Consider the following 21,825-nt stretch of genomic DNA (forward strand, 5'->3'; position numbering starts at 1 on the left):
GTCCCCCCCCGTCCCCCCCTGTCCCCCTCTCTGCAGCCGAAGAAGCTGGTCTTCTCCAACCTGACCCACCTCAGGAGACGGCGTCCCGGCGACTCCACCGACTACATCTGCCCCCTGGACTCCTCCCTGCCTGCCTCCATGCCCCCGGCCTCCTCCATGGCCTCCTCCATGGCCCCCTCCGTCACCTCCTCCGTCACCTCCTCCATCGCCTCCTCCGTCTCCCAGCCCGCCGCCAACGGGTCCCCGGGGCCCTCCTACGCCGCCTTCCGGGGCCTCAGCCCCATCCTGGACCGGGAGCCCGGCCCCCACGCCGCCCAGCAGGTGGGGCCCGACGACAGTTGACCTGTGGCGTCGCCACGGTGACGGCCGCCAAGTCACTCGCAGCGCCATCGCAACCGAGCCCGCCAATCCCTCTTCACAGTACTAAGACGGCGTCATCACCACTACCACCACTACTACCACCTTCTGCTTGCAATCCCATCATACCGCCGTGACAATTCCTCGCGCTCCACCTTGTTCCCGACCTACCCTTCCTACCGACCCTGTGCCTTGGGATCTGCTCTAATCTTTTCTATTTCGAAGGGAAACCCCTTCCTTGACTGATCCTGAAAGACCCGGTTCCCTCCCGTGATGGCTTTACTGTAAACCTTGCATACCTCAAACATAACAAAAGTCATTCCTACCCGACCTGCTCCAGCCTGGACTGACCCCCCCTCCCCCCCCCCCCCCCCCCCCCCCCACCAGCACGCCCCTCCACCCTGTCCTCCTCCAGTGCCATGAGTGACCTGTGAACGACGTAGATGTAGAGCGTCTCCATAGACTCTAATAATCCCGTTCATGTACGATTTCATTTTGGACATCCATTTCTGTATGACCTATGTGGGTTGGGCTGATAGTTCTTGCCTATCTCTGCACCCTTGCTATATCTATTTTGTAATTGTGTGTGTAATTCAGCCACAGAGTTCATTTTAAACAAATGTATTGTCCAACTAGTTCTGTATTGTGGAACTAGGACACAGAGTTGAAGAAATGAGCCGCGTGCAATATTTGCATACTTTTTTAAGAGGGATTTTATTTAATATTTATGTGAGCACAAAATAAATGAGAGGAACAGATATATGACACAGTGTGTAAGCTGAAAACATTTATTTTGTACTTTGATTTTCATATTTGATTGTTATAGTATTTTTATAGGTAAAAAAATACTCCTTTAATAAAAGAGGCTGTCCTGTGGTAATGGTAGATGTAAATCAATAAATATATATCCTACCCCTTTGACTTAAATATATAAATGTGTTTTCTTCTCTATTCTGTATAGTCACAATTTTCATGAGCATATAGATTGACTTTAAGGTTTAAGACTTCCCTAAATATATTTTCAGTAAGTGGCAATCATATAAAGTTTAGCATCGTATATTATGTCAGATCATCAGGTCAAAGTAAGTGATTTGTTATTTCGCCATATAATTATTTCTCCTTGTGATGAATAACTTGATGCCGGTAGTCTTCATCAAGTTATTCCGTTCACTTCCTTAAGAGAACATGAGAAGCAGGAACCCGTGTGGCGTGCTGCTTTGTTAAACCACCTCATGCCAAGATGCCCCTGGCATGCAACCAGGGAACCCTGCATCTACTAACTCTGCCTCCATTATCATCCATACCCTCTCTGGCTGCTCCCCCCTCGCCACCACCCAACGCCATCACACAAGCCTCTCACATAAGACCGCTGTGCTTGGATTGAATAGGACTCCAATAAGGTAAACTAATGATACCTTGTTCTGGGTTTGAATAGGACTCCAATAAGGTAAACTAATGATACCTTGTTCTGGGTTTGCAGAGCATATGGCAGATGTGTCCTTCATTGGTGTTATATTATTAATATGGAGAGATTGACAGGGTCATAATATTAAATTCAGAATGCACTCAGAATAACGCATGTGTGTGTTGCAGATGGCGGGAACCCTTATAGAAATAGAAGCCCTATCTAACAGCATCAATAACCTCACAGTAAGTGTCCCCTTCCTCTAAACACTCATTCACTTATTTACACATATGAAGACAGTTGGTACCTTGCATTTTGATGCATAGTAAATCAATACATGCATCCATACATTCAATAAATATTGCTGATGTTTCATTGAAAACTTAGTGTGGGAACTTTTTAGTTTTCATTTATTTTAATGTCCAATAGACATAAATAATAAGCAACTTATCTAAAGAATGTAGATGTGTTTTGCTTGATACAATATGAAAGAAAACAAATTCATAATTTCTACAGGACAGTGATAATTTAAGTATTGGAGGCAGTTTTCGGACTAATAATTTGCTTCTTAACCAGCTGTAGAATGAAACTCCCTCTCCGCCTCCCACAACCGATCTAACCCTTTGCCACTCCCATGATGCTTTGCTTCCAGTACCTGCTACAGCTAGACCAGACACGGGAGGAGCTGAGACACTCTCAAATGGCTCTAGTTTGAAGGGACTCCCACTACTGACTCGCTAAGGGCTGCCAACGGACACCAATACCTGTTTCCTGACGTTACCCCCACACCTGTGCCTGAAGCCACGTCCTCCAGCCACAGATCACCTCAGTTGGAAACTTTTAAAAAAATTATATTCTCTGCAGAAATGTTAATATCAGATTTAAAACGTTTGAATAGATTTAATGTTTACTTGTTCTTTCAAAAAGTGGCATTGGGATATGTTTCTCACAACAGCTCTTCCTTGCTTCCAAAAGCCCTAAGCGTTAACTTTCTATCCAAATCCTTCTATGTGGGTTTGGGCCACATAGGCCCAAGCACAAGCCCATTCCTCATCCATAATGTAAGGTGGTTGTTTGTTTCTCAGTATGTACTGAGATCATCTATCAAATGAACAATAAAACCAATAAAAATTAAAATAAAATAAAAGGACCAATAAAAAACAACAGTGTTGCACCCAGTGTTTTTTCATGACGACCAATAAAAAACAACAGTGTTACCCCTTGTGTTTTTTTTCATGGCGACCAAAGAAAAAACAACGGTGTTACCATCTATGTTTTATTTGAAAAATATCGACAGTGTTACCCCTTATGTTTATTTCATGATGGCCGATAAAAAAAGACAGATTTACCCAATACGTTTTTTTTCATGACGACCAATCAAAAACAACAGTGTTACCCCTTGTGTTTTTTTTCATGACGACCAATAAAAAACAACAGTAATACCCCTTATGGTTTTTTCATGGCGACCAGAGAAAAACAACGGTGTTACCATCTATGTTTTATTTGATAAATATCGACAGTGTGACCCCTTATGTTTATTTCATGACGGCCGATAAAAACGACAGTTACCCCTTATGTTTTTTTTCATGACGACCAATAAAAAACAAGTTATTATTTTTTTTTCATGACGACCAATAAAAAACAACAGTGTTACCCCTTATGTTTTTTTTCATGACGACCAATAAAAAACAACAGTGCTACCCCTTATGTTTTTTTCATGAAGACCAATAAAAAACGACAGTGTCACCCCTCATGTTTCATTTGATAAAAACGACAGTGTTACCCCCTATGTTTTAATTGATAAAAACGACAGTGTTACCCCTTGTGTTTTTTTTCATGACGACCAAAGAAAAACAACAGTGTTACCCCTTATGTTTTTTTTCATGACGACCAATAAAAAACAACAGTGCTACCCCTTATGTTTTTTTCATGAAGACCAATAAAAAACGACAGTGTCACCCCTCATGTTTCATTTGATAAAAACGACACTGTTACCCCCTGTGTTTTAATTGATAAAAACGACAGTGTTACCCCTTATGTTTATTTCATGATGGCCGATAAAAAACGACAGATTTACCCCTTATGGTTTTTTTCCTGACGACCAATAAAAAACAACAGTGTTACCCCTTATGTTTTTTTTCATGACGACCAATAAAAAACAAGTTCTTATTTTTTTTTCATGACGACCAATAAAAAACAACAGTGCTACCCCTTATGTTTTTTTCATGAAGACCAATAAAAAACGACAGTGTCACCCCTCATGTTTCATTTGATAAAAACGACAGTGTTACCCCCTATGTTTTAATTGATAAAAACGACAGTGTTACCCCTTGTGTTTTTTTTCATGACGACGAAAGAAAAACAACAGTGTTACCCCTTATGTTTTTTTCATGACGACCGATTAAAAACGACAGTTTAACCCTTATGTTTCATTTGATAAAAACGACAGTTACCCCTCATGTTTCATTTGATAAAAACGACAGTGTTACCCCTTGTGTTTTTTTTTCATGACGACCAAAGGAAAACAACAGTGTTACCCCGTATGTTTTTTTTCATGACGACCAATAAAAAACAACAGTGTCATCCCCTATGTTTTATTTGATAAATATCGACAGTGTTACCCCTTATATTTATTTCATGACGGCCGATAAAAAACGACAGTGTTACCCCTTATGTTTTTTTTCATGACGACCAATAAAAAACAACAGTGTTACCCCTTATGTTTTTTTCATGACGACCAATAAAAAACGACAGTGTTACCCCTTGTGTTTTTTTTCATGGCGACCAAAGAAAAACAACGGTGTTACCATCTATGTTTTATTTGATAAATATCAACAGTGTTACCCCTTATGTTTTTTTTCATGAAGACCAATAAAAAACGACAGTGTTACCCCTCATGTTTCATTTGATAAAAACGACGGTGTTACCCCCTATGTTTTAATTGATAAAAAACGACAATTTTTCCCCTTATGTTTCATTTGATAAAAATGACAGTGTTACCCCTCATGTTTCATTTGATAAAAACGACAGTGTTACCCCTTGTGTTTTTTTTCATGACGACCAAAGAAAAACAACAGTGTCCCCCCCTATGTTTTATTTGATAAAAATCGACAGTGTAACCCCTTATATTTATTTCATGACGGCCGATAAAAATCGACAGTGTAACCCCTTATATTTATTTCATGACGGCTGATAAAAAACGACAGTGTTACCCCTTATGTTTTTTTTCATGAAGACCAATAAAAAACAACAGTGTTACCCCTTGTGGTTTCTTTCATGACGACCAAAGAAAATCAACAGTGTTTAACTTTAAACCCCTATGTTTTATTTGATAAATATTGAGAGTGTTACCCATTATGTTTATTTCATGATCAATGCACCATCAAGACACAGAATAAAGTCAACACAATGGTTATACTGGACTTTATAATTCGCATGAAATAGAGATAAGAGCCTTCCAACAGAGCACATCAACCAGACTTGAACCCCGGTCTCCAGGGGGTTAGCTCACAGCCCTCTCCACTTCCCACTGAGATTTGTAATTTAAGTAAGTCTGTGGTTATATATGACAATGCAATAGACACGTTTCAAATTAAAGGTCACCAGTGGGTGAGGCAGAGTGCACTCCACTGCACCACTGAGGCGATGACGATACATAATAATCAATCATCAATAAAGAGGATATACATGACATTAAAATGTATTTGTGTATTTCTATTATTTCCCTTATGTTTTTTTTCATGACGGCCGATAAAAAACGACAGTGTTACCCCTTATGTTTTTTTTCATGACGACCAATAAAAAACGACAGTGTTACCCCTTATGTTTTTTTTCATGACGACCAATAAAAAACGACAGTGTTACCCCTTATGTTTTTTTTCATGATGACCAAAGAAAAACAACAGTGTTAACCCCCTATGTTTTAATTGATAAATATCGTCAGTGTTACCCCTTATGTTTATTTCATGACGGCTGATGAAAAACGACAGTTACCCCTCATGTTTTTTCCATGTTGACCAATAAAATATGACAGTGCTACCCCTGTCTACGTTTTGGCAGGGATCCGAACCTGCGCTGTTTAGAGTGTTAACCGCCTAACTTATCAATGCAGAGATGCCACAGAGGACTTCAACCGGACTTGAACCCCGGTCTCCAGGGGGTTAGCTCACAGCTCTCTCCACTTCCCACTGAGATTTGTATATGAAGTATGTCTGTGGTTATGTACGACAATTCAATAGACATGATAGCATTACATTTCAAATTGAAGATATTGTGTTTTCCACAGAAATTGCGCCACGGTCACCAGTGGGTGAGGCAGAGTGCACTCCACTGCACCACTGAGGCGATGACGTTACACAACAATCAAGCATGAATAAAGAGGATATACATGACATTAAAATGTATGTGTGTATTTCTATTATTTCCCTTATGTTTTTTTTCATGACGACCAATAAATATCGACAGTGTTACCCCTTATGTTTTTTTCATGAAGACCAATAAAAAACAACAGTGTCACCCCTAATGTTTCATTTGATAAAAACGACAGTGTTACCCCCTATGTTTTAATTGATAAATATCGACAGTGTTACCCCTCATGTTTCATTTGATAAAAACAACAGTGTTACCCCTTATGTTTTTTTTCATGACGACCAATAAAAAACGACAGTGTTACCCCTTGTGTTTTTTTTCATGACGACCAAAGAAAAACAACAGTGTTTAAACCCCTATGTTTTATTTGATAAATATCGTCAGTGTTACCCCTTATGTTTATTTCATGACGGCTGATAAAAAACGACAGTTACCCCTCATGTTTTTTCCATGTTGACCAATAAAAAATGACAGTGCTACCCCTGTCTACGTTTTTGCAGGGATCCGAACCTGAGCTGTTTAGAGTGTTAACCTCCTTATGTTTTTTTTCATGACGACCAATAAAAAACGACAGTGTTACCCCTTGTGCTTTTTTTCATGACGACCAAAGAAAAACAACAGTGTTACCCCCTATGCTTTTTTTCATGACGACCGACAAAAAGCGACAGTGTTACCCCTTATATTACATTATGAAAATGAAGGCTTTCTTTTATTGTCACTTTCCTTCGTAAACCTTTAGAAATAACCTCCTGAATCCTTGTTATAACACTGTGTATGATCACGGACCGCAACAGCTTGTCGACATGTTGTTAGTGTGTGAAATTCAGCACAGTATCTCGAGTTGACTCTAATTTCCACATTGTTTACTTGCTAACGTTTGTGAACAACAGTGGCTAGTTGGCAGAACTCTTTTTACACACCAGTAGAGTGTTTATCAGGAGCGGAGCCCTGAATGTGACGTCACCCGTCATCTCGTCTCTGTAAACAATGGATGTTGCGCAGCATTTATTATGACGTCATTATATAGACTCTCTCTCAGCACCCCCCCCTCGGACTGACTTCCAGCGTCCCTGAGAGGAAGTGAAAGTATAATTAAATCAAAAAACAACGATGAAACACAGCCAAAGGCACAAATTCTTGTGGTGTTTTGTCAAACATTAGGACCTATAACTATAGAATACACTACAGGCCAAGCACTCTAGATGGACATGGCTCCAGGACATCATTACCAGTTGACACTGTTTGACACAGTGTCATCTCTGTGTCCCCAAACCCCAATGTGAAGATTTCTTCGGAACCTGTTGGGATGTTCCCTGAACAGTATTGATAGAAGCCACCGCCTCTCCCCTGCCAAGACCTCATTAAGTAAACTTCATTGGCTTCCGGCCCCGAGATCTACCAGTGCGCCTTCTGTCCTCAAAAAAAGGAACATTTGCGTTGTTTACTCACTAATTAACCCTCCCCCGCCCTCCTCCTCAACCCCCCGGCTAAGCCCTCCCGAGATGCTGTCACTCAAACCCAACAGGTAAGTTGAGTCTTCTGTTGACATAATTAAATACCTGCCTCATAAGCTGCGCCAGTGCTAACAAGGAGTCACCCTCGTAGAATCACTCTGCTGCTGTCTAGGGGTCTTCTCTTTTATTTTACTAAACCCGCCTGCCTTGCCTGCCACCTTTGACACCCAAGTGGACCAGTGAAGCGTCAGGTTGGGCTCACCTGGCTGTGCGTCTCAGCAGGGCCGCTGGAGAGAAGAGGAGGCAGAGCACTACTGGACCCCACAGACACCTGCATCCCGGTGAGTGCTTCTCTCTGCTAGCTCCTTGTTATAGTGTGTTATAGTTGGTGGAGGTGGTTGTAGTCACTTCACTGCTTACATTTTACAATTGAAATGCACTTGCAGAAATATCAATAATAATGATTGTCCTTATGGTGGGCGCCATATGGTGAGCAGCAATAACGGTGTGATTATTAATTATTGTTTGTGGTGCCTTCAGTGCATTCGAGAAACCAACATCGGACCAGACGCCTGTCCTCCACCTCAACTAACCCACAGACACACCGACCAGCCACCATGGAAGTGAGCAGCAATGGCAGCAACGGCAGCAGCAGCAGCAGCAGCATTAAGCCCCTGGCCAACCCCTTTGTGAATAGCAAGTTGTTGTCGTCCTTCCGAGCCTCTCTCCAGAAGAGGCCCCCCCCGGACACCAGCAGCACTGAGGGGTCCCCCAAGCCCAACATCTTCGCCACCCTGTGGCGACCCAACCTCACCAACACCGATGACTTCATCCCCCTCTACAGCGACTGTATTGCAAAGGCTTGCTCCAGGACCCAGGAGTACCTGCTCTTCAAAGACCCAGAGGACAAGTTCCACCCCACTCCCGAGGTGCTCACTCAGGTAACGAAATAGAAGAACACACCAAACAGGATAAAAGCCAATACTGACAAATGCAATATGCTTTCAATCCCTTCATTTTATCATGTTTACTTTGAACAATGGTAGCATATAACCAAAACGTCTCCCTGGTGAACAGCTACCTACATATTGTAGCTACTTCCAAGATATTTGCTAAATTATACATTTATATGACGGAGCTGCTGAAAAAATGCATTTGTCCTCGTTACTTGTAGGCCTAGTAACAAAAATGTTACCAAAATCCATTGTCCTCACGTCCCTTAGAAGTTAATTTTGACAGTTAATATTTGCAGATCTTCCTCATGACCTACATCGGTCAGAGCCTCAGCCTGAACATGACGGACCATTTCAACTGCACCGTGATGACCCCTGAGCAGCGCATCCTGCTGGGGGCCGACTGGGTGTGGGCCGTCCTGGAGAGGCCCACCAAGAACCCTCGCATTCAGATCGCCGTCAGGGTGCTGCACCTGCCCGACAGGGAGGGCATCGCGGAGGATTACCCTCCAGAGGGGCGCACCGAGTCCCTGCAGATGGCCCAGCAGGAGTCCAGCAACAAGACGGTGTGCGAGAGGATGGTGGACTTCTGCGCGTCCATCGGTAAGGACTGCTACGCGCTCTTCCTGTTCATGGGACGGAAGAACGACACGGGGAAGATCTACGGCGTGCTCAGCAACAACTTCCAGGCCGCCGTCGGGAAGGTTGATAAGATCGACCGGGATCTGATTGAGAACTTCTTTAAAGGCTCCCGGTACCTACACACCCCCACGGGGATGTTGCAGACCATTACCACCAAGAAGGACGAGGAGCCGCTCACGGTGCTCATCAAATTCAACTGAGCAGCTGTGGAAAGTTCTGTCATAGCCGTGTTCAAATGAGGGGGACATGATCGCAGAGAGGTGGTTCAAAACTCTGACCATCATTGGAATTAGCGTTACATGAAGTTAAGTTGCAACACCTTTCCTAAGTTAAATTGGCTACTATACCACTGCAGCACACATTTTTTTGGAATAGCCTATAATTGCCATTTTCATTCTTCCTAGATACCAATGTGCCTATTGTTTGCATAAATAAATATATAAATGAATGTAAACATTGAAAGAGATATTAAGGGTTATTAACATGTTTGACTATAAATGTTTTTTGTCTTTAATTATGTCCCTTCTATCTTGTGTCTTCTATCTACATCATAATTTAAAGGTAGTCCTTCCATAAATATGTCTAATAAGTACTTTTACTAATGTTTAAAATGTATAGGCAAGGTGACGGGGTTCATGCTTTAGACCACAGATTGAATTGAAAATTGAAATCATTAATAAAATGAATGAAATCCCAAGAACGGTTAAACTAGGCTGCAGAAACTTGCTTTCTCAAAACGTTGAGATGGATTTATTGTATATTTATTATTACGCTTTTCCCTGATCAAAGATTGTTTTGGTTTGAAACAACCGGATACTTGGATGTTTCAATAGCATGCTCTATTTTAAAGTTACATGGGACAACGCTTATAAATGGCAACGAACATAAAGCCAGTGGCCAGGACTTTATTAAAAACACATACTGAATATCAAGTATAAAAAGAGATTAGATCTGCAAATAAATATTGTGAATGTAATGTTAGACAAATCACAAGAAACCAGCAGATTTTCCGTACCAAAAATTGCAATCAAGCAAACATTTTATTTAGAGACAGTTTGAAAATAATAGCATTTTGTCCTACAAAGTTAAAGTACCAGTTGATACGACAGGTACGGCAAACTCTCCCAAGTTATTCCCATTGACCTTTTAAAGAAGGTTATTCCGTGGCAGTTTAATGAGAATTGCCTCCCAAACGTGAGATGTATTTTAGGGTTTCCATGGAGACCACCATCCACCTGGGTCTGGAGGGCCAACAACCTGCTATACTCTTTTTCAATGGCATGATTATATTACGTTTCCATGGAAATATCCATTCGATGTTATATCCTACAATTCATGCAAATAAAAGTTCTTCGCCTGAAGCTATTTCTCCAGAGCTGATAATCAACAGCCCTCTTCGCTTCGTCACTGAGACAACTATGATCCAGTAAAGGGGGTATAGTGGTTTTATGTTGAAAGAGTAGTTCTTTAAAATACCATTGGTTGCCATGATAATGTAGTGAGGCCCACACAAACATTTAATTAAAACAGACTTAGGGAATTAATTATTCCCCAAGTCTGAAACTTGGACAAACAAACACACTCCAATGAACATAAAAACCCTTCACAGTTGGGTCAAGTCATTGAAGTTTTTGAACCCCTGATCTCAAATGCATCCTTGGATATAGCAGAGCTGTAGCGTACAATTTGTGGGGGTCTGAGAGGGGGGGTGGTGTGCGGTTATACAGCAGCGGTTGTTGTGCAGAGGTTTGAGAATCCGTGTGTTCCTCCATATCAGACCGAATCAAGCTGGCCCCGACCCCGAGTAGGTCTATAACAAGGCCATCACATTGGCTTCTCCACGAGTTACTGTCCAGTTACATGTAATTATGACGACAACAAAATGTGGTAGAAAGGTTTCAACATCAGAGCTTTGAATACGGACATTATTATTATTATTATTATTATTATCACAAAAGGGCGGCAGACTATTTCTGCTACAGCTCTACTTTGGCCATGGTGGGTCGGTCCTCCATAACCTTCTTCCTCTCACATGTGCAAGCAGCAGCGGCGAGGTCTTCAGTCATGGCTACCAGCTCCATGTCCGGGTGGAGTGTGGGTCTACTGGTCTGGCGCTTGGAGTACATCTCCAGCACTTTGTAATAATAACAGTACAGCCGGTTGGGCTGCAGCAGCTGGCGGACTGCAGCCTGGCCCTGCCTTGCTATCTCCTTCACTTCTGCGTCGTTGCTTTTAGCCCATTCGATTTTCTCCACCAGGTCGGAAAGGTCTCTCTGCACAGGGACGTAGTGCACGCCCGGTCGCAGGTGGACGTAGAAGTGCTCGTAGTACGGAGATCTCTGTTTGAGCACCAGACTGTTGCCCAGCATCAGGTAAGGAAACCTGTACGCGGCCACCGTTCCGTCAACGTTCACCTGGTACTTGTACTGGAAGGAGACGTGAGTTAGTGACGGGACTGTCCTGTCTTCGATATTATCTACGTGCTGCCATCTCCACAGAGGTAAGCCTTATCAAAAGATTCAAAAGCACAAAAGCAATATTCCCTCACCTTGAAGAAGTCAAAGAATCCAACAAGCGGTGCTTTTCCAATCTCCTTCTCCCGATCCCTGAAGAAGAACCAGCCAGTGATCCCGGCGTCCAGCAGCTCCGGGTGTTCCTTGGACAGGGAGGCCAGGTAGAGCCGCTCCTCACGGCTGTCCCGACCGCGGAAGAAAGCCTGCTCCGTTTTGTTCCCCCAGGGAGGCCCTGCAGGACGGCCCGACACCGTGGAAGGAGGAGCAGAGGAACGTTACCAGAGGGGAGAGGAGGGGCCCGAATAGAAACCAAAGAACCAAACTGTATCAGCTGGTGCTTGTGGAGGGTGAGATACAAACAGAAAGACAGGATGACCAATTTATGTATAGGCTAAATCATTATTTTATATATTTTTTTCAATGAGATGAATAGGTGTTATTTTATATTTCTGAATCCACTTTCTTCATCAGCTATGTCTCTAAAAAGAACGGTGTATTCTGTTTTTACATGCTACAGTCGTTGACTGTAATAACATTTCTCCACCATGTTCTAGAGACCAATCTAAGCAGCCATGGAGAAATGTCATTTGATTACTTAATAGCATTAGAACAGTCAGCACTAAGCAAATCAGGCTTTTGTGGTTACAATCTAGGGGGGAACTCATGGAAGTGAGCTCATTTGAATAAAGACGCCCCACCCAGCAAACCCAAAAAGGAAAGTCACCAGTGTCCCATGGCGTGGGGCTCACCTGTGTTGCCCTGAACTGACAGCAGGTCGTTGGTCACGCCTCGCATGGCCTCCAGGGTGGAGTGGGTGACGTCGTACGTGGGCAGCACTATGTCCCGGGTGTCCTCTGAGCCACACCAGGAGAGGATGGGAACCGGCCCGGGATCGGCACCCACTGCCCTCTTTTCCATCGGCCAGTCTCCAACGTTGATGTAGAACTCCACGTCAGGTAAACGCACCTTCAGAATAAAATTAAATCAGGAGATACCGTGAAATGGGACAGCTCACCTGAACTGCTTTCATTAGTATGTTCCATTTGATAGTCTACCCTCAAGGAGTTTCAGTTATCAGACTTTAGATTGATCGTCTAAAGTCTGACAGCAGGCTAGCTCAAACCTGGGGGAATGGGGAGCTTCATACTTTCATATAGCAAATTCGGCCAGCACTAGTAAACCTTTCCCGTAGCAGGTGGGAAAAGAAAGCATTCTGGCCGGACACCATTATTCTGAGAAAAAGTGTTGATAAAGGTTTCAAATCATCACTGTTTAGACTGGACACCGGGGAAGTAAGCTTCACAAACTCTGCCCAATGGGATACAAGGCGTAACTCCGCCCACACGCCCCTATTGGGTTTCTGACCAAAGCTCTGTGCCGCCGCCTTCAACTAGTCCTGCTACACATCAGTAGGGGAACCTGAGATGAACCTGCGGCATGCATAAAGAGCACCACGCCAGAGGGGCTCCTACCTTCCTGGCCAGCGAGAGCAGGATCTCGTCGGAGAACATCTTGAAGTCGGTGTACTTGCCGAGGGAGCGGCGGTACACCTGGTTCCCCAGGACGGCGTAGTGGATGAGCCCCCCTCTGTTGGAGAACCTGCGGGGGACCTCCTGACGCAGGTAGCCCAGGTCGACGGCGGGGAAGGAGGACAGGTCCCTCACGATCTGAGGATCCGAGACGGGGCATTGCATGACGCCCTCCCAGACGGGGGCGTCCACCTCGGGGCAGTCGCAGTATTCATGATATACAGGTCCTTAAAGTACAGTAAGGAGTCACCGATCCAATTCATACACTAGGGCCCAATCCCATTTCTACCCCTTCCCCCTTCCCCTTACCCCTTCAACACAAGGGGGAGGGGGAAGGGGAAGGGGTAAGGGGTAGAAATGGGATTGGGCCTAGAATACACGTGTCATGCTCTGATCCAGGGGACATGGTCGTTGGCTACTTATGGGACCACTATCCAAAAAAGAAATGCATATTTTATTAACCAATGGGCCATCTGTGCTCATAAAATGAGCTGTAGGTATGATTTGAGCGTTGAGAGGAAGATTTTAAATTGAAACAACCTAAAGAACGCCCCCTCCCTCCCTGCCACCAAATGATCACCTCGAAACAGATCATCTAATTCACTAACGGATGGAAGGATTGCGAGGCTATTGATTTTTTCTTTTTACAAATGAGACTCAAACCATACCACTTCAATCTCCTACAGCACCTTTAATAAGAAAGGCCCCAAGCACCAGGCAGGCCTCACCTTGCAGAAGATACGGTGACTTGGCCACCGGAGTGCTGCGGTGGAGGACTTGGATGCTGAGGCCCTTCACTGAGGTGCCGTACAGCCTGTACCGCACCAGGAAGGTGCCATCGTCCCTGTCCAGGGGCGGCGGGACGTGGATGCGGACATGATCTTTAGGGTGCAGCGGGCTGATCTTCACTGTGAAAGTGTCTTTCCCTAGAAGAACGATTAACACATACAAGTATATTGCCTTTCTGTAATCCTACTACTGTTGCATAAGTCAACATCCATTTGAACTTGCTTTAACATGCTCTGACGGCAAGAAGATCATTATAAACGAGTGTATGTAGAACTTGCTGTATATATTGATGCATAAATCTCCTTCACACAGAAAGAAAAGGGCACATCTAGGCTAATAATGAGTCTGTTCGTGTACATTTACAGTATGTAGGACAAACCAAAATAGTGCATAATGGTTTTTGCTTAAAGACCTGTATGATATCATGTATCTAGTGCTGTCATTCATCATTACGCATTGTCTTTGTCCTGATGGCAGTATGTATAACAAACCGACTAAAATTAAGGAAGCAAGACAGAGTGGAAGTTTCCCTCAGGATTTGCAAACCCAACAGTAAGCAGTTTGATAGCCTTCTATTCTGCTTGTCATTGTCAATTGATAATATAATGTAAATAAGTGTACTATTGTATTTTTAAATACGTTAGCTGTGAGAATTAAATTACACGTGCAGGCAATGCCATCGGAACAAATTGTGTGTTTTCAGAAAGTCGACGATACTGATAGATTGACAAACAGTGCAACATTGTTTGTCTGGCTCCAGATAACGGGAGATGACATCTCTCATTTATATTGTTTTTGTTTACCTGGGGAGCTGGTGAAGTTTTCTCCTTTTGACGTTGCTGCTTGAATAAAGAAGTATCGAACTGGCAACACTGCGTTGGGTTCGAGTCCTGGGCCCCATATGTGAGAACTTTCTGTACAGATTTCGGATGTTTTGCAAACAGGAATTATCCAAGTGTACACAATCAAAACGAGGTAAGTATTTTTTAACAATTCGAAAAGACCGCCTGTAAGTTTGCGTAACATATTTCTTAAAAGTCAGTCACTAAAACACTCATGCATCATCAAAGAACTTCGCAAGGGTCTGTCGAGATTTCATAGAAACCGGTGAGAAACGCCCATGCGGAAACGAATAAGCCAAAATGGGGATCTGTGATAGGACAGTTCCCCATTTGGGGAGGATACATAATGTGGCCAACATCAATAGCATCCGGAGTGGCTTGGCATATTAACTTATGATTGGCTTAAGACATTGACAATTTCTTTGTCAATGTCACAAATCAATACCTAAGAGGGAATAGATCATTATGTCCGTTACAAGGAGGTTATACGATTTTGGAGGGACCAAGATTTACTAGATTTGGTTGTATATTAAACATTTTGTTGCTTCAAAATGTCTACTGTTTTATGTTGGTTTTATAGTTCTTCCGCTTTTCGTAAGTGTCCCCCAAACCTGTGCCTTCATGTATTGTTGTTAACAACAGATCCCTTAACGTAACTAGCTTATCATCTTCTTTTTCGGTCGAACAGGCTCCTTCAAATTAATGATCCACCCTAGCTTTTTGCAATTGTTTTTTAATTTTTATTCAAAGGCTCATATGTACAGCATTCTCTCAATCACTTCATAGTCCATGACAGTTGGTATGGGTCATAATGTTGACTACAAAAATGAAAAACATGAACAGCAAAAGACTCCACCATTGATGGTCACTCATTCACCAGTACATCACAATCCTCAGGTGTTTGCATTAAGTCCTTCCCTTTAGATGACACAGGCCTAAGTCCCAGCCGTGTCCTTCACTGTCAACACTGTTAGCCACGATGAAGGGTAGCCCTGGGCCACATCATAGACTACTCTAATATGCAAAGATGTTGTCTGTTTTGTAGCCCAGTTTCTCCAGATTGGGCAGACAGGCGTACTGAATCATGGGGGGCGGGCCGCACAGGACGATGAGAACATCGCTGGATGCAGGCGGGAAGTGCTCTTTGATCATGTCACTTGTCACAAATCCTGAACTGTAGCTCCAGTCTGGAGGACAAGACATGAAGAAGAGAACATGAATTAAATTGATGCAACCCCACATTTAAACAATATTTAGATATGCATTAAAGGGCTCTGCCTCCACCCTACTAGAAACGAATTTTCAATTGATTACAATTTAAATCAAATGAAGGCTAAACACATATAATGATTTTGGTTGACCTTGCTTGCTTTCATACACTTTTCCATCCATATTCAGAAATACTACTTGTTGTGCCATGCAGCAAGATAATGTTTTGCTGAAGTAAATAGAACATTTTCGTTTTTTTTGTATTCTGAATGTGTGTCAACTAGTACAAAAACAAGTAACAACTTTCAGGGCAAACAAAAATAACCTTAACCGTGAATAACAATTAACATCTAATGTGCATGTTGATTGGGCCATTAATGATCACACACAATGTGTTTGAAGTTTAAACTGCTTCTCATGATGTAATACTTGATGCAAGTATTTGCTTTAAGGATTATAAAAAGAATGTGAGCCAACGACACAGCTGTAGTTACACCCTGTTTTAGAGCCTAACATGGCTTCCTAGCCTTCGTTGTTTTCTTTACCAGCCCCACCCTCCAAATGCAATTCTATTTAATATTAGGCATATTTCATTGCCATTAGGTCATACTTTTTTGAAGAGATTTTGAATATGGAGGTATAATGATAAATAGTTACACTCTGCATGTACAGCACCAAGTTAAACATTTAGTTTACTTACGTATACGTTTGCAATTAATTGTGGATCTGTTTTCAGCAGTTGTATAAATTGATTTTATGTGCTGCATATGAGGTTTGGTCTCATATGAGGTTTTATCAGACACCAACTTACCTTTTGGAGGTTTATCCAAAGTAAACCATAGTTCCAGTGTATCCGGGTGGTTAGCCTTCACCTCTGCCAACTCTTCTCTTAGTAGAATATCTTTCTCAGTCTAAAGAGGAAAACATTTAAACATTGTTTGTGCCATTATTGCAGAGTCTATATCATAGTCATGTAAGGATTTACAAAAAACAAGCCCAGGTCACGTTGACAATAAATTGCATTATTTCGGGGGAAATGACGCCCCCTGCAGCTCCTGCTGTATTAGACAAGGTCTGAAGCTTTTCTATTTTGCAAGGGAGTGTTTGGCAGGCGAAACAGCGAAGAAAGTCGGTCATAACAGTGGCAGTTGGAGTGGCAGTTGGAGTGGCTGACATTTTTAGTGTGTCAGTGAGTAGGAAACATGGGTATGTGAAGGATTGTATATGTATGGATTTACAGGAAATATATTGGTACGTTGTGTGCATCTATGTGTACTGGTATGGTGTACAGATATGCAAGTGTTCGTGTGTACGGTTGTGTGTATGTGTATTGGTATGGAGTACAGAAATGCAAGTGTTGTATGCTTGTGTGTATCTATGTGTATCTGTATGGTGTACAGATACGCAAGTGTTGATACATAGATTTGTTATCATGAAAATGAGAAATGAGTCTGAAGGAAACAGGTAGTTTTGAGTTTGAGTTTTGATTTTGATTTCTGACCTGTTAATATTGTTTAAAGAAGTGAGGTGGGATTGAACACGTTTTTACTTCTTCCTACCCCTTTTCAAATATGTTGTAGCATTTTTTTATAGTGCTTGGCGGCATTATCAGTGCAGGAGTCACTAGGGCTGACTCCTGTTGATGCATTATTATTGTTGTTTTGTTGTTGCATATTTGAAATAAATCATTCATTCATTCATTCATTCATTCATTCATTCATTCATTCATTCATTCATTCATTCATAACAGTATACGACTGTTGTTTGGTACTTCCTTTTCCTCATTACTGCATAATCCACTTTGTTTCAGTTAAAATCGAAAAAAAAAACATTTGTAGATTCTGACCTGGTTAGCAAATATGAGAGAACATTTTGTGTCGTCCATATGGTCTGCTGCGATGCTGCGAATCAGCTGCAACATTGGAGTGATACCTGTAAGAAGAATATAATCACATTCATTTGTAACATTTTCTACCGTTACATACCGTGTTATAATTTCTTTGTTTACAAAACCAATGGTATCAATTGTATTTGCTTGACTACAGCCACAGTACTCAGTTTTGGGAATGCAACAAAGCCTATTATTACTAGAATATCCCACATGACGTTTATTTACAAGAGAAAAGTACATGTACCTGTTCCACCAGCTATCATGGCAATATGTTTGAACGTCTTAATCTTTGGTTCAGACTTCTTGTCAGGGCGGATGGAGAATTTACCTACAGATGTGGAGGATTTAATCACAAAGCAATTGCAATAAACAAAGCATGCAACACAAATCCTAGAATACACATACACTGTCATCTGCTGGCCACAATATGGTACTGTCTAGTATGGTCTCCTTTGCACACATAACATACCATTCCCATTGTACACTAGCAAGCCACTAGGTCCTCGGAAATCAATGGCGTCCCCCACAGCCATGTCGTCCAGGTACTGCGACATCTTCCCGCCTGCGGGGAAGGATGGGTGGGAGTCCTTGTAGTAAACCTAGACAATGACACGTTCCGCACATATGATATCAATCCAATTTGCCAACGTGAGCCTTTTCTCCTTGTAAGACCCTATATCCTGATCATACAACCTTTAAAAGTTGTTCATTTGTAAAAGGATGCAATATAAATAGTTTCTCAAAGATGCTGTTCTAATTTTAATATAACATTGTCCTAAGACTAAACAGTGTTTGTTTTTCATTGTGCAATAATGACGTGAGGACATACCTTGACTACGAGGTCCACGTATCCCTGGTGCTCGTCGCTGGTGACCGGGGTGTACGCCCTCACAGTCAGACTGCCGTTGACTTTGGCGGAGAGGTACACGTGCTGACCTGGGGCAACGAAGAGGTGAGAGGGAAGAGACCGCCGTCACCGCCTTGTATATCAATGTGGTACAAGTATGGACTAGTAGGGACCATAGAGAAGTCCCATAATAGTGTCCTTTGATAAATCACTTGGCACAAAGTATCTATAATGACGGCTCGATCATATCGAAAAGGCTGAGAAAGATAGAAAAGCCTTATGTACCAGTTACTGAGTTGTCTAACTTTGGTTTAACTCAGTGAGTGAAGATGCAAGAGAGATATAGCCAGTACGCATACCTATTGGCAGTCCCAGGATATGGGTTGGAGACGGCAAACCAAATCTAAACTTCTTGGTGTCATGACTAATTTCCTGAAACGTGACAAAGTAAGGATGAATGTTCAAATGTTAAAAAAAAAAAAAAAAAGTAATTTCTGATAGAGATAGTTCCCTGGCCCAGTTTGTGGCTTGGAGACCAATGTGTTCCCAAAATAAAAGCTTGTAATCGTATGTGGCCTAGTCAATAGTGATAATCTAAAGTAAGTTATTCAAAGTTTCACTTTCCCTTTCATGAAGTATGACCACAGCTGCCCTAACCCTCTTCTGCACACATTTGTTCAGCAGGCGTGAAACAGCCAATCTTTTATGTTTGCATGTGTTTCCAATGTACCTCTTTATCAATAAGACGGAGTGGATATTTGATGGTGGCATCCTGCAAAGTCACCAGCAGCTTCCTTTTCTTCTGGGTTCCTCCTGAGCCTCTGAAGAGGAGGTACAGCACTGACACTGCCACCAAGCTCAGGGCCGCTATCACAGGGAGGGTCTGTCAAATAACATCAAAACACCTGTTTAAAGAAGTCTTTAAGTTGTATATACAATTTTGATTGCAAGTATATTTGTTTAATTATTCCAGATCAAGTACGATATACATACATTTCAGCTTAAAATAAGCAGGTCAATCCTGTGGCACGCACTGGACCAATCTAGTTCAATATTTGTTAATTACTTATGCAGGCTAAATAATGGACAACATAACCTCAAATGTAACAACATTGGAATGAATGCTTACCAGAATCTGATCCATAGCTGTTTAGATTATGTAAAAGTGCAACCTGTATTTTACTCTTACTGGACTTATCAGAGTACAGAGTATGAAGGAGCAGTTTTCCGGTTGCACTTTGAAATCAGCTCCCTCCCTCACTCCCTCTCCCTCACGTACACATGGGCCTCAGGGGGCGAGGCTTGAAACAAAGGTCAGTAACGGAAGGTTGAAGGCACCAATAGGAAGAGGGATCTGATATTCCACACACAAGGGGGAGTGTACGGAATGCTGTCACACCACTGAGAGAGAGAGAAGGAGGAGGTGGCAGGAGGACAGTGGGCGGGACCCACAGTCCTAGATCTGCTCTACATAATAGTAATATACTGTGTTACTGTATAACCCTCTGTTTACCAGGCAGAGAAATGGTAATACATTACTACAGTGATTTTATTCAAACAAATATTCAGAAAATCAGGTATAATTTATTCTGAAAATAAATACACATAAACATACTTATGTTTGTAAGAGTTTGGATCTGACTGAGTTAAAGGGACTCTGACCTTTGTTGCATTTGAGAATTACAGCACATTCAAATCATCCCGCCTTCCTCCAATGCCCCACCCCCTAAGCGTACAAAACTAAGCGTTATTTTTAGTACTGTAACGACTTCGCCGGTGACATAATGATGTCGAGTCATTAGTAGTTGAAGGTAGTTTTAATGAACCAAAACCAGGTCACTGAAACCCGTAACATTGTAACCAACGGCAGAAAACCGACACAAAACAAACCCCGGTTACCCCGGCAACCCCCAACACGGTCTCACTCGCGTGCAGGCCCCCACCCTCCTGTTCTTCCAAGGCCCTCCCCCAGCTGACCTAATGATTCGCCCCCCACGCTGATTGACAAGAAGAACATTACAATACATACACATAGAACAACTGGCATAGCGGACAACGAAATATAATGTAACACATAACACACAAACTATTTAACTGTCCCAGGGTCGCTACAGTACAAAAGTTCTAGACTCCCATGGGTTATGTTTAGACTCCCATGGGTTATGTTTAGACTCCCAGGGGTCATAATATCTACCAGGGATCTAGTAAACAAGAAGTCCGAAGAAGACGCGTCTGAGTCCGAAATGGGTCCCGTAATCGGACTGAGTGGTGCGGTTGGGTGCCAACGTTCTGGAGGTCTTCCTGTAGCTCCAGAGTAGCGGGACAACGTCGCGTCTGAGTCCGAAATGGGTCCCGTAATCGGACTGAGTGGTGCGGTTGGGTGCCAACGTTCTGGAGGTCTTCCTGTAGCTCCAGAGTAGCGGGACAACGTCGCGTCTGAGTCCGAAATGGGTCCCGTAATCGGACTGAGTGGTGCGGTTGGGTGCCAACGGTCTGGAGGTCTTACAGTAGCTCCAGAGTAGCGGGACAACGTCGCGTCTGAGTCCGAAATGGGTCCCCTAATCGGACTGAGTGGTGCGGTTGGTTGCCAACGGTCTGGAGGTCCTGAGAATCATCCAGGGGAGCGGGACCACTTGGCTTCTGAGGCCGAATCGGGTCCCCTTGTCGGACTGAATGGTGCAGTTGGTGGCCAACAGTCTGGAGGTCTTCCTGAGGCTCCAGAGGAGGGTAACTCTGTGAGTCTGAGTCAGAGATGAGTCCCCTAATCGGACTGAATGGTGCAGTTTCAGTACGCCGTGGACCACTTTGGTCTGCCATCGTCAGTCGCTACGGTCGCTACTCGCTACTGTCTGCCGTGGAATCAAAACAAACCCTCTAGTTGAGGACGCGCCTTGATGACGCGGGCCCGAATGCGCCACAAGAAGCAGACGGAAAACCTTATATATCCATGCAGCAAACAGACAGGTCTGTCGGCCAATAAGGTCATTCGGTCCGAAGAATTTTATTGGTTGAAGTTTTCACTAAAT

General features: G+C 42.9%; 4 protein-coding genes across 11 annotated transcripts in view; 2 read left to right on the top strand and 2 right to left on the bottom strand.

Moving 5' to 3' along the window:
• ppfibp2b (PPFIA binding protein 2b) overlaps window positions 1-2,932 on the top strand; it is a 52,252-nt gene extending 49,320 nt beyond the window's left edge. For all 8 annotated transcript variants that reach the window (XM_056598083.1, XM_056598081.1, XM_056598084.1 and 5 more), the window contains 3 exons: window positions 37-321; window positions 1,951-2,007; window positions 2,415-2,932. In XM_056598083.1, coding sequence (XP_056454058.1) covers window positions 37-321; window positions 1,951-2,007; window positions 2,415-2,477 — 405 coding nt within the window. In that variant the 3' untranslated portion in view covers window positions 2,478-2,932. The remainder of the gene's footprint in view (window positions 1-36; window positions 322-1,950; window positions 2,008-2,414) is intronic.
• A 5,269-nt stretch (window positions 2,933-8,201) lies between these two features.
• rep15 (RAB15 effector protein) lies at window positions 8,202-10,050 on the top strand. Its single transcript, XM_056598842.1, has 2 exons — window positions 8,202-8,525; window positions 8,837-10,050. Exons 1-2 carry the CDS (start codon window positions 8,202-8,204, stop codon window positions 9,377-9,379), a joined length of 867 nt encoding a protein of 288 aa, XP_056454817.1. The 3' UTR covers window positions 9,380-10,050.
• On the bottom strand, window positions 10,004-15,132 carry poglut3 (protein O-glucosyltransferase 3). Its single transcript, XM_056599355.1, has 6 exons — window positions 14,814-15,132; window positions 13,950-14,147; window positions 13,165-13,448; window positions 12,442-12,658; window positions 11,728-11,924; window positions 10,004-11,605 (listed from the first exon to the last, which is right to left on the bottom strand). The coding sequence occupies exons 1-6, from the start codon at window positions 15,034-15,036 to the stop codon at window positions 11,156-11,158; spliced, it is 1,569 nt and encodes a 522-aa protein (XP_056455330.1). The 5' UTR covers window positions 15,037-15,132; the 3' UTR covers window positions 10,004-11,155.
• A 417-nt stretch (window positions 15,133-15,549) lies between these two features.
• LOC130389490 (NADH-cytochrome b5 reductase 2) lies at window positions 15,550-20,079 on the bottom strand. Its single transcript, XM_056599300.1, has 9 exons — window positions 19,929-20,079; window positions 19,530-19,682; window positions 19,159-19,231; window positions 18,782-18,888; window positions 18,422-18,551; window positions 18,197-18,280; window positions 17,908-17,993; window positions 16,873-16,972; window positions 15,550-16,039 (listed from the first exon to the last, which is right to left on the bottom strand). The coding sequence occupies exons 1-9, from the start codon at window positions 19,941-19,943 to the stop codon at window positions 15,867-15,869; spliced, it is 921 nt and encodes a 306-aa protein (XP_056455275.1). The 5' UTR covers window positions 19,944-20,079; the 3' UTR covers window positions 15,550-15,866.
• Window positions 20,080-21,825: the final 1,746 nt, after the last annotated feature.

The sequence above is a fragment of the Gadus chalcogrammus genome, chromosome 9, assembly GCF_026213295.1.
Source record: "Gadus chalcogrammus isolate NIFS_2021 chromosome 9, NIFS_Gcha_1.0, whole genome shotgun sequence".
NCBI classification, from domain to species: Eukaryota; Metazoa; Chordata; class Actinopteri; order Gadiformes; family Gadidae; genus Gadus; species Gadus chalcogrammus.

Excerpts from the sequence above, each read along its gene's own strand:
- rep15 (XM_056598842.1), top strand. The coding sequence starts at position 8,202 with ATGGAAGTGAGCAGCAATGGCAGCAACGGCAGCAGCAGCAGCAGCAGC. Across the intron at positions 8,526-8,836 it reads CTCCCGAGGTGCTCACTCAG|ATCTTCCTCATGACCTACAT; the intron begins GTAACGAAATAG and ends TAATATTTGCAG.
- poglut3 (XM_056599355.1), bottom strand. The coding sequence starts at position 15,036 with ATGTTACGCAAACTTACAGGCGGTCTTTTCGAATTGTTAAAAAATACT. Across the intron at positions 14,148-14,813 it reads AAACTTCACCAGCTCCCCAG|GGAAAGACACTTTCACAGTG; the intron begins GTAAACAAAAAC and ends TCGTTCTTCTAG. Across the intron at positions 13,449-13,949 it reads GTCACCGTATCTTCTGCAAG|GACCTGTATATCATGAATAC; the intron begins GTGAGGCCTGCC and ends CTGTACTTTAAG.
- LOC130389490 (XM_056599300.1), bottom strand. Across the intron at positions 17,994-18,196 it reads CATGATAGCTGGTGGAACAG|GTATCACTCCAATGTTGCAG; the intron begins GTACATGTACTT and ends TTCTTCTTACAG. Across the intron at positions 16,040-16,872 it reads TTTGGATAAACCTCCAAAAG|ACTGGAGCTACAGTTCAGGA; the intron begins GTAAGTTGGTGT and ends CTTGTCCTCCAG.